We start from the raw sequence: 14,953 nt of genomic DNA on the forward strand, positions 1-14,953 counted from the left end.
CAGGGAACATGATTATTGGACCTGGGGGTTATACCTCAACTGAGTGGTGTTTTTTGTTTCATAGATGTTCCCTCCTTCCCCATCCACAAAAGTATCCTTGTGATTTTTTTTTCTCCCACCAAAATAAGGCACAGGATTTGTCTCTGACGCTGTGTCTCCTTATTTGGACGGCAAGCTGTGTAACATATTTCTACCCAGCGTGAAGCTTCTTGGCAGACTCTTGAGGCCACGTTTTGGTGGCTTCAGAGTTATCTTTGGATCTGTCAAAAGTGCTAATGGGCTTTCTGGCCTTCTTTAAGCTCCTCATTTCTATTTTCTTTTTACTTTCATCCTCTCCTAAAAGAAAAATTCATGTAATTCATCAGCAGTTAAAGCATTTTACTGAAATGCTCAGCTGAGGGCCTTGTATTTTTGTTTGTGAGAGGAGCTCTGCCATGTCACTGTCTTCCAAACAGACCCCACCCTGACATCATTAACTCAGCACTCCTCAGTCCACTGGGCAACAGATAAGCTTGTTAACGAATGCAGACTGCTTTTCTTTTTTGTTTTGTTTTGCTTTCCAAGTTTGTTAAGAGCAAGTGGTTAAAGCAAGTTTTGGGTTCAGGAGACCTGATTTTGAAACATGGCTCTTTTCAGCTGGGTGACCTCTGGAAGACTACTTAACCTTCCCGAACCTCAGTTTTTCCATCTGTGAAATAGAGATGATAATGCCTTTCTCAGAGTTTTTGAGATTAGAGAGAAAAGAGGTAAAGTGCCTATTGTCTGGCACATAAGGGTAACTCAGTAAAGAGGATAACAGTAATTTTTAACAGAACATTTTTCTTTCTTTAGGCATGCTTTGATCCTTCTTTGTTGCTATGCTGTGCTTTCTTTTTCCAAATACAACTTTACCTATTATTTTAGTGGTGCAAAGGAAGAGCACGGGTTTAAAGACAAACCCACCCACGACTGAATGATGCCTCATCCACCCACTATCAAACCATGGTCAGATTCTTCACTTTCTCTGAGTCTCCTTTATCCTCTGTATGCAGAGATAATAATAGTACCTGTTCAAGGAATGGTTTCAAGATTAAGTAAAGTAACACATGTAAAGCTTTGTATTTTGTGGATGTTTAAAGTACTTAAGTGGTGCAGTGTGATATAAGGGAAAGTGTGTGGGCTATGGAGTTGGATCTGAGTCCAAATTCTGATCCACCAGATACTGGATTTCTCCCAGACTGACTTTATCTATATATTGGAAAGAGTAATACCTGGCTGGGTTTCTGGTAATATCACATGAGATTATACATACACAGTACCTGGTACAGTACTTGATAGTTGGTAGGTAGTCAGTGTATAGAGCTGTTAATTCACTCTTTATTTGTAAAGGTCGACAGTTAATCAGGTTCTCCCATCAAACAATAATAAATTGTAAGATAAGTGCCTCATTTTATTTCCAACCCATACATAATATTGTCAAAAAGTACTTGATGCTATTTTGCATGTAAAATCCACCTGGTTTACTTGAATTTATGGGTTATAGATGTTTCATTATTATAAATTGCAACCCCTAGCAATACTGTTCTTTCCCCACCCCCTTCATTTTCAGAGGATTATATTGTGTGGCATTGAAAAGCTGTAACATTGAAGAAATTAGCATATTCATGTGTATTATTAAAGTCAGGTGGGTATAGAAAGGGTTGCAGAAATGAAACACATTACATTTCTTCTGAAATCTGAAGAGTACCAATCTACAGTACTAATTAAAGGAATGAAGCCCAGGCCACAGACAAAAGCTAGTTAAAACACTGCTTTGTCACAACTTGCTGCTACTTGCCTTTGATTTTTTTTTCTTTTTGAGTGAACTACCTGAAATTGTAAATTTCAAAATGTAAACTGTGGAGGAGGGGACACCGGCAGTGGTGACAGGAGGGGAGCTCGCTGCCCTCTGTGGGTAGTAGGGTCTGTTGGGCAGAACCGGGCTCTGTGCCAGGAGTGTCTCGGTCCCTGGGTGCTTTCTTTTGCTTAGACGTGTGGCACAGGCCCTGGGGTCAGAAGGTCTGAGCTGCAGTCTGCCTTCATGGCTTATCAGACTTTCTGGTCTTGGCGTATCTCTCTGAGCCTCGGTTCCCCTCATTTGTAAGGTTGTAGACTTCCTGTCTTGTTTACTTCCAGGACCTTCTGTGAAAAGCAGCACAGTGCTCTCTGTATGACCTCATGTGGTAAACGGTAATCACCACGCAGGTGTAATTGCTGTAAACTGCCTCATCTCCGAGGTCTCTTCCAAAGAGGAGAGTATACTTTCTGATTATTTTCTGTTTCTCATGCTTTTATTAGATACTGCTCATAATAAGAACCAACAAAATAAGGCACAAACCTCCCCTTCTTCTTTCTCCTAGAGAAATCTGACAGAATATTTTGTGGCTGTGGATGTGAACAACATGTTACATCTGTACGCCAGTATGCTCTACGAACGCCGGATACTCATCATTTGCAGCAAACTCAGCACTGTGAGTAGGCAGCCTTGAGATGGCTTTTTAATGATTTTATTTCAATTAAAGGCTGCATTGGAAAGATGAAAGAAAATTTTAGAAAAAGAAATCAGCCACAATCTCCCGAGATAGTAACATGTCATTTTCATTAATTATTCATATTCTTTTACAGTGCCAATGCACATTTCATTTATTTTCACAGTTTCACAGTCAGTTTAGGTTTTCTATTTGATCCTGTGTTATGAACACTTTGCATATTTCCACATAAGCTTCCATCTTTTTCATTTTTACATGTCTGTATTATATTCCATTATACTGATGTGTTTAATTTACTAATTTACTAAATTATACTAACTTATTAAATCTTCCTTCTTTTGATGGCCATTTAAGTTGTTCTTAGCTTAATTCTTTAGTAGATAACACTGTAGTGAACATCTTTTGGCTGCTTTTGACTACTCCTGGGTGGAATTGTATGTGTGGGTACACATGTACACCCCCCCCACACACTTCTTGGTCATGTATAGTTGGATACATGTAAAAGCATACTCATAGCTGCATTTGTGTTTTGTGTTTTAAACCTGTAAAGAACCCACATGATCATCCACAGAGAACTAATGCATTTTGGTATAGTCATATAATAGAATATTGTATCAGTGCAACTGAACACTATCAGTATGATTGGGTCTCTAATACAGAATTCTGAGTAAAAGAAACAAGCTATAGAAGACCATACAATTTGATTATATGATTTCATTCATATAAAATTCAGGTAAGAAAAACTAAGTGGTACATTATTTAGGGACACAAATTAATTACAAGCAGGGCAAAAAAGATATGATTAACACAAATTGTAGGTAGTAGCCTCCTCAGAAAGAGTGAAAAGAGTATAGTTGGGAAAGGCATACAGGGGACATCAAAAGTATTACTTTTTTGTCTTCAGCTAGGTGAGGGATCAGGAAACATTTCTGTAAAGGGTCTAATAGTAAATATGGCTCTGTACGCCAGATGGCCTCTGCTGCAACTGCTAGACTCTGACCGTGTAGGTTATAATCAGTAAGCTAGTGGCTATGGCTGTTGTTCCAGCAAAGCTTTACTTTCAGAAGTAGGTGTCAGGCTGTAGCTGACCTTTAGGCTGTAGTTTGTCAACCATCGAGTTAGGTGCTGGGTTTCAGGGTCTCAAATTTTTTTCCCTTTGAAAGTTGTTTATATGGTATACATACTTTTGTATGTACATGCACACATATTTCAGAATTTTTGAAAAGTTAAAAAGAAGATACTAAGCTATTTGTTGTGAAATTTTACAATACAAGTTTAGAGACAAAGTAATCCTTGTACAAAGGCTAAGAATCAAAATCACACATTTTGCTGTGACAATTTAGAAACCAAAAAACAAGTCAAGTGTGTCTTGAACGTCTAAAGGAAAATGATTTCAAATGTGAAATTTCTATACTTATCTAATGGAAGCCCTCAGAGGAGAGTGGCAGGAGCCTATGCCACACCTATGCACGCCCTGCATCCCCTCTTCCGTGCCACCTTCTCCACTGTGCATGAACTGTCCTCTCTAGAGCCACCCACACTGCTGTCCACCTGACTTCATGCAATGAGTATTTGTCATGGCACTGTTGTAGACACTGAGGATATAACAGTAGATAAAATAGGCAAAAATCTCTGTCCTTATTAAGCTTACATTCTACTAGGGAAGACCTTGAATGAACAAGGTAAGTTAAATATATAATATTTATAGTAGTATTTCCAGTAGCCTAATGGTAAGAACTAGGAGTAAAATAAAGCAGAGTGTGAGAGTGGATGGGGAACAGTGAGATGGCAGGAATCTCGATTTTAGATAGATGGCCAAGGAGGGCCTTGTTGAGATGGCGACACTGAAGTGTCCTGCTTGCTACCTTAAGGAATCCTTCCAGCAGTGAGTTCCTGTTTCCTGCATCATTATGGTTTCTTTAGTGGTGCATTCATATGAGCTTGCTAAAAGGTATAGTGTCTCCCAAACTGAACAAAACAAAACTTCCTAGACCTACATCTCCTTTACACCATTCTTGCATTCCCTTTTAGGGTAGACTTCCTTAAAAGACTTACCTCTATTTACTATCTCTCTCTTTCCCATTCTGTCCTCAGTGTTCTCTGGATTTAGCCCCCACCTCTCCACTGAGACAGGTTTTGTTCGGATCACTGATGACCTCACGTCAAGTAAAATTAAAATGAATTAATACCTGCAAAGCTGTTAGAGTCTGGCATATAGTGTACATGTGTTTATAATAATACCTATAATAGGGAGTCATGTGTTTAAAATTTAAAATAAAAAATTAATTACTTGGCCCTGACTGGTGTGGCTCAGTTGGCTGGGCATCATCCTGCAAAGCGAATGGTCTCTGGTTCAACTCCTGGTTAGGGCTCGTGCCTGGGTGGTGGGCTTGGTCCCCAGTCAGAGTATGAGAAGCCGATTGATGTTTCTCTCTCTGTCTCTCTCTGTCTCCCTCCCTCCCTCTCTCCCTCCTTCCCTCCCGTCTTTCCTTCCTCTCTAAAAATAAATAAATAAAAATCTTTTTTAAAAAAGAAATAGTTACTTAGAAATAAGAAGATAAATACTGTGTGTTATCACTGTGAATGAAGGGTGGGGGCATCATGAGATGGACTGCTGCTTTTCAGTATGAGTATTTCATGCTTTTGTTTTGAGTTTAAGGCTATAAACATGTATTAGTTTGACTTAAAAAAAAAAGAAAAAGAAGCTCTTTTTAAACCAACAGTTGATTCTTAACTGGGTTCTGAAGTTCACTGATGGATGCTGGAAACCTCTTAGGGGGAAGGGGTTCTCCTTCGCTCTCACGTGCAGTCACCGGGATCCTGACCAGTTATGTGCAGTTTCTCTGGGGACAAAGTAGCTGAGTAGACATCAGTTTAAGCCAAGCCTTTGGGCCTTTTCAGTTTCAGAATTTAAAAGTTTTATAATTGTTGCCCTTTATTTCCTCAGTAGTGGAAAAAGCCTCACTAGTGGCTTTTTATTATCTTTTTGATGAGAGGCAGAGTAAAAGGCTGTTCTGGCCTGAGATTTCTGATGACCGTCTCTTGACGAATCGAGATGTGGCCTGTCATACCTCGACAAACCATGCTTTTCTTACTTTTTTTAAAGATGGAAGCTTAATGCTTCCATTAAGCAGCTGAAAGATCAAAGCCGTTGAACACTCTAGAATGCTGTCTTCTGTGAGAATGACTGCTTCAATAGAAACAAACCCAGCAATGTTTGGTTCAGAGTCAGGTGATACTTATTTCGGGCTTTCTCGGTCAATAATGTGATAATTCTGTATAAGAAAAATGTAAGGTTTTGTTTTCTTTGCTCAGTTAATGTATATTGATTGTTTTCCTTTATAAATGATAAATAGGGAAGGCTTACTAAATCTTGTTCTCTAATGTAAATACTTCACTCTGATTTCTTCTAGCACAGAGGCCCCATTTTTCTTCTAGATTATCATAACTTGAGTTTAATTCATATTGTTTTTTGATAACTCTTATGGGTAGCAGATAGGTCTAAAACAAGACCTTTACAGAGATGTATAGAGATGATATGTGATTCCAACAGCAATCCTAGAAGATCAATAATATTCCCATTTTACAGAATGGCCTATCAAAGAGATGAAGGAGTAACTTGCCCAAGGTCATATCCTAGGTGAGAGTGGGAGACATACAAATAGGTCATCATGATGCAGTGTCAGGGAAGGGGAGGCTTTGGCTTCAGACAAGGGAGAGACATCCAGGAATTACACATATAAAGGAATCTTAGCCCCTTCAAAGTGCTCGCCTAGGGAACCAGGTCATGTTTATTGGGTGCCACCTTTCAAACTACTGTCGGAATCCTTGTGTGTGGATTGTCACAAGGGCCAGAGACACATTGTTAAGAATGTCTATTCCACTGAGAAAATTTGAGAATCCTCATAAAGAGCTGAAAAGATAGTCTGAGCCAATGTGATGGATAGGGATGCTCATTTGGGTAAAGGTAAGTCCTGACTGTATAGTTAGTACAGGACTTTCTTGGGTAGTTTGTAAATATTTAGTTCTAAGACTATCAAAGAGGTATGCTGGCAGCATCCACAGACTAAGCGTGTAGAACATGTTTGTTTAGATGTATACTCTATTTATAAGGGAAGTGCCTAGTATTCCCATACACCCCTTTAAAATTCTTTTAAGAGAACCATTTTGAGCCACCTACTATGTGCCAGCACTGTGCTAACCACATTTTTTTTCCATTAGCTCTTTCAGCAATGCTAGGAGGTAGTTAGCTTTATTGACTTTTGTAGACCAGAATATTGGCACTTGGAAAGTTGAAGTGCCTTGTCTAAGGTGACCAGCATAGATAGAATTAAAACTCACTTCACCTGGCTCTAAGCCAAGCTCCTTCTTACTACCTCATGCTGCCTCCTTGGTAACTCTCCATTTGTCATATGTTCCCTTTAACACTTATCCCCAAAGAAAAATTCTTGGTATGATTCTGATGACCCTGGATCTGAAATCAGAGAAAGAATGTCAGCCTGGCCATTGCCTTTGAATGCACATCTAAGCTTTTTTCAGATTTAGTGAGCACTTTGTACGTGCCTGGCTCTACTGTTGGTGCCAGGGAAACAGAAGGCCAATGTGTGAATTTCTGATGGACACATTTACTCTGTTAGCCAGAAGCCTCTTTCCTTGAGCATTGTTTAGATCCAGCTCTCTCTCTCTCTCTGTGGTGTTGGCCTCCACTGTCTCCCTGCCCCACCTGTGTCGGTCCCCTGCAGTGAGCACAGCCTGGGTGGGTCCCTGAGGCCTATCTTCCCTACTCAGTGTGGCTGCAGGGTTCACGTACCAGTTCCCATCAGCCCCTGTGTATCTTGGCCCTAATTGCCCTTTCCATTATTTAGGGGTACCACAAAAACTTTTGAAAACTGAGAATATCCTAAAGGAACATATATTTGTTTTATTTGGCAGATGCTTTTTAAAACAGGAAAGAAGCCCAGTTTAGTGGTAAGGCCGTTACATAATTCAGGGGTGTCAAACCCATTTTCACCGGGGCCACATCGGCCTTGCAGTTACCTTCAGAGGGCCAAGTGTAATTTTAGGACTGTATAAATGGAACTATTCCTTAACTAGGGGCAAGGAGCTCTGCACTGCCACTGGGTAGGAACAAGGTGTCAGGCCAGATAAAACAAGGTGGAGGGCTGGATTTGGCCCGTGGGCCTTGTGTTTGCTACCTGTGACCTAATTGAAACTGTACTCCTAAGTATTTGTGCAGTACCCATAACTCAGAAAAGAATTATTACTTTTCTGATAGTACCTCATTTAGGGATGGGTGAAACTAAACTGGTGTCTTTTCCCTGTCAGTTTCTTTCTAACCCATAGCCCCAGAGAGTGTGGGCCTGGAGCAGGCTGTGGACAACAGTAGCCAGGAGAGTGGCGGGAGCTAGTTCTGTCTCCCACCAGTACCCTTAGATCTGTTCTGAGCACATTCTTTAATGTTGGTATGAGGGGACAGCTCCTTTCCAACCTTCCTGTTTCACCCACTCCTACCAAAGCTTCCACTGTCTTAGCACCACCTCGTCACGTGACCTAAGAAGGGCCAGTTTGTGGACTTGGGAGTTTTTCTGATTTGGCTTCATTTCCACCGTTTTCCTGGTGTACTCCACCTGGTCATGACCATGCCATCCTGTGTAATGGTTTGGCTACCTGAATGATGTGTGTGAGCCTTCCTAGCTGTTCTGGACTAGAAATAACTAATCCTGTTTGCCTCTCTGCAGCCCTTGAAGCAGAGATGAGAGTGGCAGCTTAAGAAGGTTTGAAACACTGGACCAGAGCCAGGGCTTCTTTGCCTGCACACTCCACTCTGCATGTTCCAGCCGAGGAACAAACTGCATTATTTTGTTTCAAACTGTGCTCAAGGGAAGCCAAGACCTTGTAACTGGAAACTTACCAAACAGAGAATTCTAAGACTAAATTTAGTGTTCTATTTAAAAAATAAAATAAGTTGAACATTTTGTTTGTTCATCTTTTATATGTTAAAAAAGAGAGATTAACCTAGTTCACACTAACAACCTAAGAAGAGTATTCAAAGTGAGAAGAAAACTAACCCTTGTGGTGAAGAGGGAAATCCTTACAAAATGTAATGAAGTGGCATGAAATATAGACTCTGCAGCCAAACTTCCAAATAGCATAGCCTCTCTAATCTCCATCACATAAAATTTTATTGTGGCTCAGAGAATATTAAAAACTGTTAGAAATAAATGAATGGAACCTTCATTGGCAGAAAGTAGGAGGAAAGATTGGTATGTTTTACTTATGTGGTTTTTCTCTGGTTTTTAAATGTAAATACAATTAACTGCTTTTGAACTATGTTCTTCATTTAATTATGGGTGAATTGGTTTTCTCTTGTTTGTGTCACACTATAACTAGAATGAAGAACCTTGAGGTGTTCTGGAGACTGTAATATATAGAATATAAACAATTTAGTTGGTGATATTTTAAAATCTGCTGTGACTTCCAGCAGCCATGGTCCCCTATCAGTCCTTACCTTCCTCTGCTGCCTTGTTTCCTCATTGCTTCAACAAGCATCGAGCTTCTCGGACTAGACACAGGATGTGGATTTCTAGTGATTCTCAAATGCTAATCCATGGGGACCACAGGATGTCTATTTTTAAAGTTCCCCAAATGATTGATACATAGCCAGATTCAGAAACTGTGATTAGACAGTTCTCTAAAGCAAAAACAGTGTTTATTCTTTCATTGTTTTAGTTTTTATCATTAGATTCATTCTCATTTTGAGACTATATAATGGAGCCTGGTTAAGTTTGTCTAGGAGCCATGAGTACAGACCAACACTGAAAAATTCTTTGTTTTCATATTTTTCTATGGGAGAGCTTTGATTTTGATACTGTCTACTGTAGAACAGGACACAGCTAAATATAATCTATTTAAGCTCTTTAGTAATTTTGGATGCTGATGTAGTCCACCAGTATAACTTTGGGTACATGGGTATAAATAGACTAGAGAAATGATGTTTCTTTTTAGCCATTGCATTAAGAAGATGGCAGAGAGGCTTGTTTGTTTAGTAGTGTCGTCAATTTGTGAAATAAATTACATATTCCTTAGGTTATAAAACTCATAGCTTATTTTTATGTGACTGTTATTAATCAAGTCTCTACCAAAACAATACTAATGGGCAGTAGGTAATATTCAAGTCACTGACATGTTAATGTACTTGAAAAGCCCTAAAATGGCAGGTATCTCTGTGGATTTCATTAAAGAAATTTGAGCATGTACTATGTGCTAAGTCTGTAAGAACAAGGACTCATTTGTCCTCTGTTTTGTGCAGGCTGAAAGGTTGGTCACTGTGGTGCGCCAAGGTAGCATGATGTGAGGTTAGACCATGCAGTCAGGGGTCAGTACAGATCTTAGGAAAATTCACATTTATTCTCATCTGCTAGCTTGGTAGCTGTGTAATCTACCAGCTTGATGATTCAACAGCCCTGCAGGTGTTATCTTTTCCCAAGATGAAGGACAGCAAGGCTGTAGGAGAGACCACCAGCCTTCAAGTCAGGGTGGTTTTGTTCAGTTCCTACCTTTGTACTTCATCCTCCCTTGTGTTATTCCTAGCCACATGGCCTTTGGGCTACTTACTTGGCCTCTCTGAATCTCTCTGCCCTCTTCTGTAAAAATTGAAATAGATTTAAAACCCATCTCAGGGTTGTTGAAAGGATTCAATGGTCATAGATATGATAGCACATAGCCCACTCCTGGGCACATACTAATCATTCAGTAAATGCTGATTCTGAATCTTCCCTTTGAGAGGCATAAACCCTTATTTGACTTTAAGAAGCAAAGAGGACAATAGAGAGCTTGGAAGAGTTCTGAAGATGTAATTAGTGTAACTGGTGATAGTGGATGGTGAATGAATCCAAGCAACAGAAAATAGTCATGGCAACTCAAATGAGGCTTTTCATATCCACCCACTTCTCATTAGTCACACAGTCATTGACTAAGTCTTTGTTTCTTCTTCTGGTCTCCAGAGTCATCACTGCATAGTGCTAGAATGGCCTTAAGAAGCTGATTTGTTCTCTGACCCACCATTACCACCTGACTGGCCTCCCGGGGAGGAGGACTAACAGCTTCTGATTTTCATCCTTCTAGGCTTTGGTCTAATGTGCCTGTGTGTGTGTGTCTCTGTCTTTATCTCTTTGTCTGTCTGTCTGTCTGTCTGTCTATCTCAGAAGCAATCCTAATTCTTGCCCCAGGCAGAATTAATGGTTCCTTCTTTATATTCACACACATTTGAACTTGTATTATAACACCTCTTTCATAATACTTTTGTGTTGAAGTTGATTGTTTGCATTTTGATCTTTCTCTGGCTATTGTAAATTGCCTGAGGGCATGGCATGTGCACATAGTAGATACTCAGTGATCATCCTATCAATACAGGTCATAGCCCAGAGGCAGTCTCCTGTGAGCTAAGAACAGATTCTGGAGCTGTACTCCCTAGGTTCATGTCCTAGCTCTGCCACTAGCTCTGTACCCCTGCATGAGGTATGTAATACCTAGGAATCTCAGTTTCCTCATCTGTAAAATAGGAGCAGTAATGCTACCTACCTTATAGAACTGTGAAGAGTAAATGAGTAAAGTATATGTAAAGGACTTAGAACAATACTTGGCATAAGCAAAATATAACCAGAGACATTGAAATTAAGAACAAATTGACAGTAATCAGAGGGGAGGTGGGAAAGGACAATGGGGTTAAAAGGGGGAAGGGTTGTCAAGGAACACGTATAGAGGGCACATGGACAAAGCCAAAGGGGGGTGGGATCAAGGGTGGAAGTTGGGGATGGCTGGGGTGGGGTGAAGTGGTGGAGAGGGAAATAAAGACAACTGTATGTGAACAACAATAAAAAAAGAAAAAATCTACAATAAAAAGAAAAAGAACAGTGTTTGGCAGATAGTAAATGCCAAGTTAAATGGTCATGGTGGAGGCTGTACTCAGCTTTATCTTTCTAAGTTTACTGTGACTTTCTAAGGTTGGGTTTGCCTGACAAACTCTACAGTGGAGATTCTTCCCCCATTTCCTGTGCCTTCAAATCTAGTAACTCCTACCACCTGAAGGCTCCTTAGTTTCTTCTCCATACATGGCTACTTAACAGGCACCTGACAGGTACTCATGATCCCATGTTCAGTTCTGCTTTGTTATTTTTTAAAATGTGAGTCGTTAAAGCAATAGTGTAAATTAGTCAAGCATAAGTTAGGATCTTGGAATATTTTCAAAAATATATAAATACCCACTTATACTAGACTTAAGGTGGCAAATAGATTTCTTGCTGCGAGCCCACTTGGATCCACTGACAATGGTTATGTGTTCAGAGGGACCCTCAGGCCACGTCCTGATACCACAATCGGTTTATAACATCGCCTTGGCACAGGATGTAGGAGGGGTGGAACCTGGCTGCCCCTGCATTTAAGTGACCCCAGTTTCTGTTTTTTTTTCTTCATCTTAAAGAAAAGTCTGGCCCTGGCCAGGTAGCTCAGTCAGTATGGCATCGTCCCAATAAGCCAGGATAGCAGATACGATTTCTCAGTCAGGGCACGTACAAAAACCAATTGATGAATGCATCAATAAGTGGGACAACAAATCTGTCTTTCTCTCCCTCTCTTTCCCTCTTTCTACTTTTATTTTTGCCTTTCTCTCTCTCTCTCTCTCTCTCTCTCTCTCTCTCTCACTCTCACTCTCACTCTCACTCTCACTCTCTCTCTTTCTCAAATCAGTTTGGAAAAAAAAAAGTCTGCACTCTCCTCACTTTTGGTACTAAGAGCTTATTGACACTGTAGTTTCCCATACTATTGTTTCTACCTCTGCTTCGGGTAGCTAAGGCTTTTTTCAGGCAGTTTCAGTTGCTTTGATGTTTTGAAGTGTCAAATCTCGGCATGAAAGCTTCTTTTTCTGGTTAATAACTTACTCTAATTATTCTAGCTAGTTGGGGTGAGGGGCGGAAAAGTGATTGAGTAGGCAGGTGATTGCCTGAGAAAGCTTCCTCTTGACTGGATGATCTTGCTGTTAGTGGAAGGCATTCAACTGGACCCCATGTTGGTATGTTGGGTTCTTTGGGTGATTTTTTTTCCTTACCTATCTCCAGAGGTTAGTGGAGAAGTGAGATGTAAGATGAGTTCCACTCGATGTAAAGCGCGTGCACACACACACACACACACACACACACACCACTTGGAGAAAGACTGACCATTCCCCATAACCAAAAATAAAAATAAAGAGGCATTACATTTCTACTTCTAAGAAAAGCAGGAGATTCTTTGCTCTTTTCCTTCTTTCTACTCACATGTTCAGCTTTGGTCTAGACTAGCTGAAGTTCTTTCATTCTGCTAAGTTGCCTTTTTGCTAAAGTATCTTAGTTTCTTAAAAGCAAGCTTTACCTTCACTAAATGTAGTAAGCACAATGTGAACATAGCTGAACCATTTATAATTAAAGGTTTTCTGATACCCTCAGAAGGGTTCAGTAGGTTAACTTCCAGAGTCCCTACAGATATTACTTAAAATCCATTGCCAATCATATAGTGGAGTTTACATTTGAGAATAATTAAAAATCAGACAAAAACCCACAACACTACTTAATCATGGCATCATTTATTTCCTCATAACTACAAAGATGGTTTATAATTAAATAAAAATCTAGTTCTACAATTGAGAAAGCTAACTTACACAAGACATTTTCAACAACTCTTTTACATAGGATAATTCTTGCTTGAAATGAATGGACTTAACTGACCTATCTTTGAAGATAGTAATGTGTTATTCTTCCTATGATGTTTGTTTTATCAATTTCCTGATATTTGGATTCGGAGGAGAAATCCCAAATTCTTTAACTCAATGCTGAAGCAGATGTCAGTTTGCTATTTCAACATCCTGAGTTCTAGGATGTGAATGACTGTGACCATCTGATTTTTCTTCTGTCAGCTTTTAGAATTTGGAATCTAAACACCTTTTAGAAATTTGCAGCTTCTAGTTGTAATCTATTAAGCAATTGCAATTTATTAAGTGTCTGGTAATCTTGCTTACCATTCCTCATGATGTTAAGCTGGAGGCATTCTAGCGTTCCCCAAACATTTACTCAGCACCTGTTCTGTGTCAAGCATAGTAAGAGATAAGGAGAGTAATCGAATGTGTGCTCTGTCCTTGAGGAGCTTACATCTTTATTCTCATGTCCCTGGTTTCCTACAGTCATCTGCCTCTGAGCTGTCAGAGGGTCAGGAGCCAAGCCCAGGGGAAGACTGTGTTCTCCACAGCCAGGTATTGGAGACGGGAGGGGCTGAGAGGTGCTGGTGCCTAGATAGCATGTAAATTCTAGGGGGCCCTATAGCTGCAGAGATGAGAAAGCAAGACCAACTTTCAGACATACCCTGTTTTTCTTATATTTAGTCAGATGGGGAGCTGGGGCAGAGGAGATGCATATTTCACATCAAAGGACAGCAATTCCTCTAGGTCCTAAGTTGTCAAAGTTGGAAGAGGGCAGAGGGATCATGTAGGCCAACCTCTTGTTTTCCATAGAGGGGAAATTGAGACCCAGGAGAGGAAGTGGTTTGCTCAGATCAAAAAAGGGAATTAGTGGAAACTCTCTGCAAGTATGTAAAAGGGAACATGACAGAAACCCAGGCTTTGGAATAGGTGTGCCAGATTGGGATGTAAACCTTTCACTTCGACAATCATTACTTCATAGTCTAGAATTTCCTGTGGATTGAAGGCACTACAACACCTTAGTTAAATGTAACTAATGCCCAGGAAATTGTCAGATCTGTGTTTGTTTTATAAATTATTATTTTCTGTTTAATTGGTATTTTGCCCTAGATATTTTGTTCATCTAACACCAAGGCAAATGTATCTCTGCATACTTTGGTCGTGCTCATAAGGGACAGTACCTCAGCTAGTTCAAAATCCTCAGCACAATGTATGGGCACAGGGTAGGCACTCAAAACATTTTCTAAGTTAATTTATGCATTGTGGAAACAAAGTGGCCATTGTGGTCTGACAGACCTGGATGTGAGTCCCAGTTCTGTCACTAGCTATGTGGCTGTGGGCAAGTTATTTCACCACTGAGATTGTTTCCTTATCTGTGAAATGTGACGATGAGGGTGTATGTGTGTAAACACGCACACACACTTTTAAAATAGCACTTTGTAAAATTCTAAACCCCCACCCTGGTGCCTGGCACATATACTGTTGGGATTCTTTTTTTTTTTTTTTTTTAAGGGTGGGATTCTTACTTTTATCCCATGTTAAATTTCAGAGCTACCTCTGGGATCTAAGACTGTGATAATCTGGGTATTATCTCTGAGAAATGCCTTAAAATAAAACAAAAATGTCTTTATGATTTTTTTCACCTCTATCATTGATCAATCCTCATTCATGTCCTATCCCACTCCCTTCTCCCTTTCTCTCCCTTTGCCTCAAAGAAAACTAA

General features: G+C 40.0%; 1 protein-coding gene across 12 annotated transcripts in view; it reads left to right on the top strand.

The window, feature by feature from the left end:
• DENND1A (DENN domain containing 1A) overlaps positions 1 to 14,953 on the top strand; it is a 497,055-nt gene that overhangs the window by 251,725 nt on the left and 230,377 nt on the right. For 11 of the 12 annotated variants that reach the window (XM_037164241.2, XM_037164477.2, XM_037164323.2 and 8 more), the window contains one exon: positions 2,379 to 2,489. The exons of the other annotated variant lie outside the window; for it this stretch is intronic. In XM_037164241.2, coding sequence (XP_037020136.2) covers positions 2,379 to 2,489 — 111 coding nt within the window. The remainder of the gene's footprint in view (positions 1 to 2,378; positions 2,490 to 14,953) is intronic. 12 annotated transcript variants of the gene reach the window in all.

Source organism: Artibeus jamaicensis, unplaced genomic scaffold (assembly GCF_021234435.1).
Source record: "Artibeus jamaicensis isolate MK-2021 breed Jamaican fruit bat unplaced genomic scaffold, CSHL_Jam_final contig_471, whole genome shotgun sequence".
In the NCBI taxonomy this organism is placed as follows: Eukaryota; Metazoa; Chordata; class Mammalia; order Chiroptera; family Phyllostomidae; genus Artibeus; species Artibeus jamaicensis.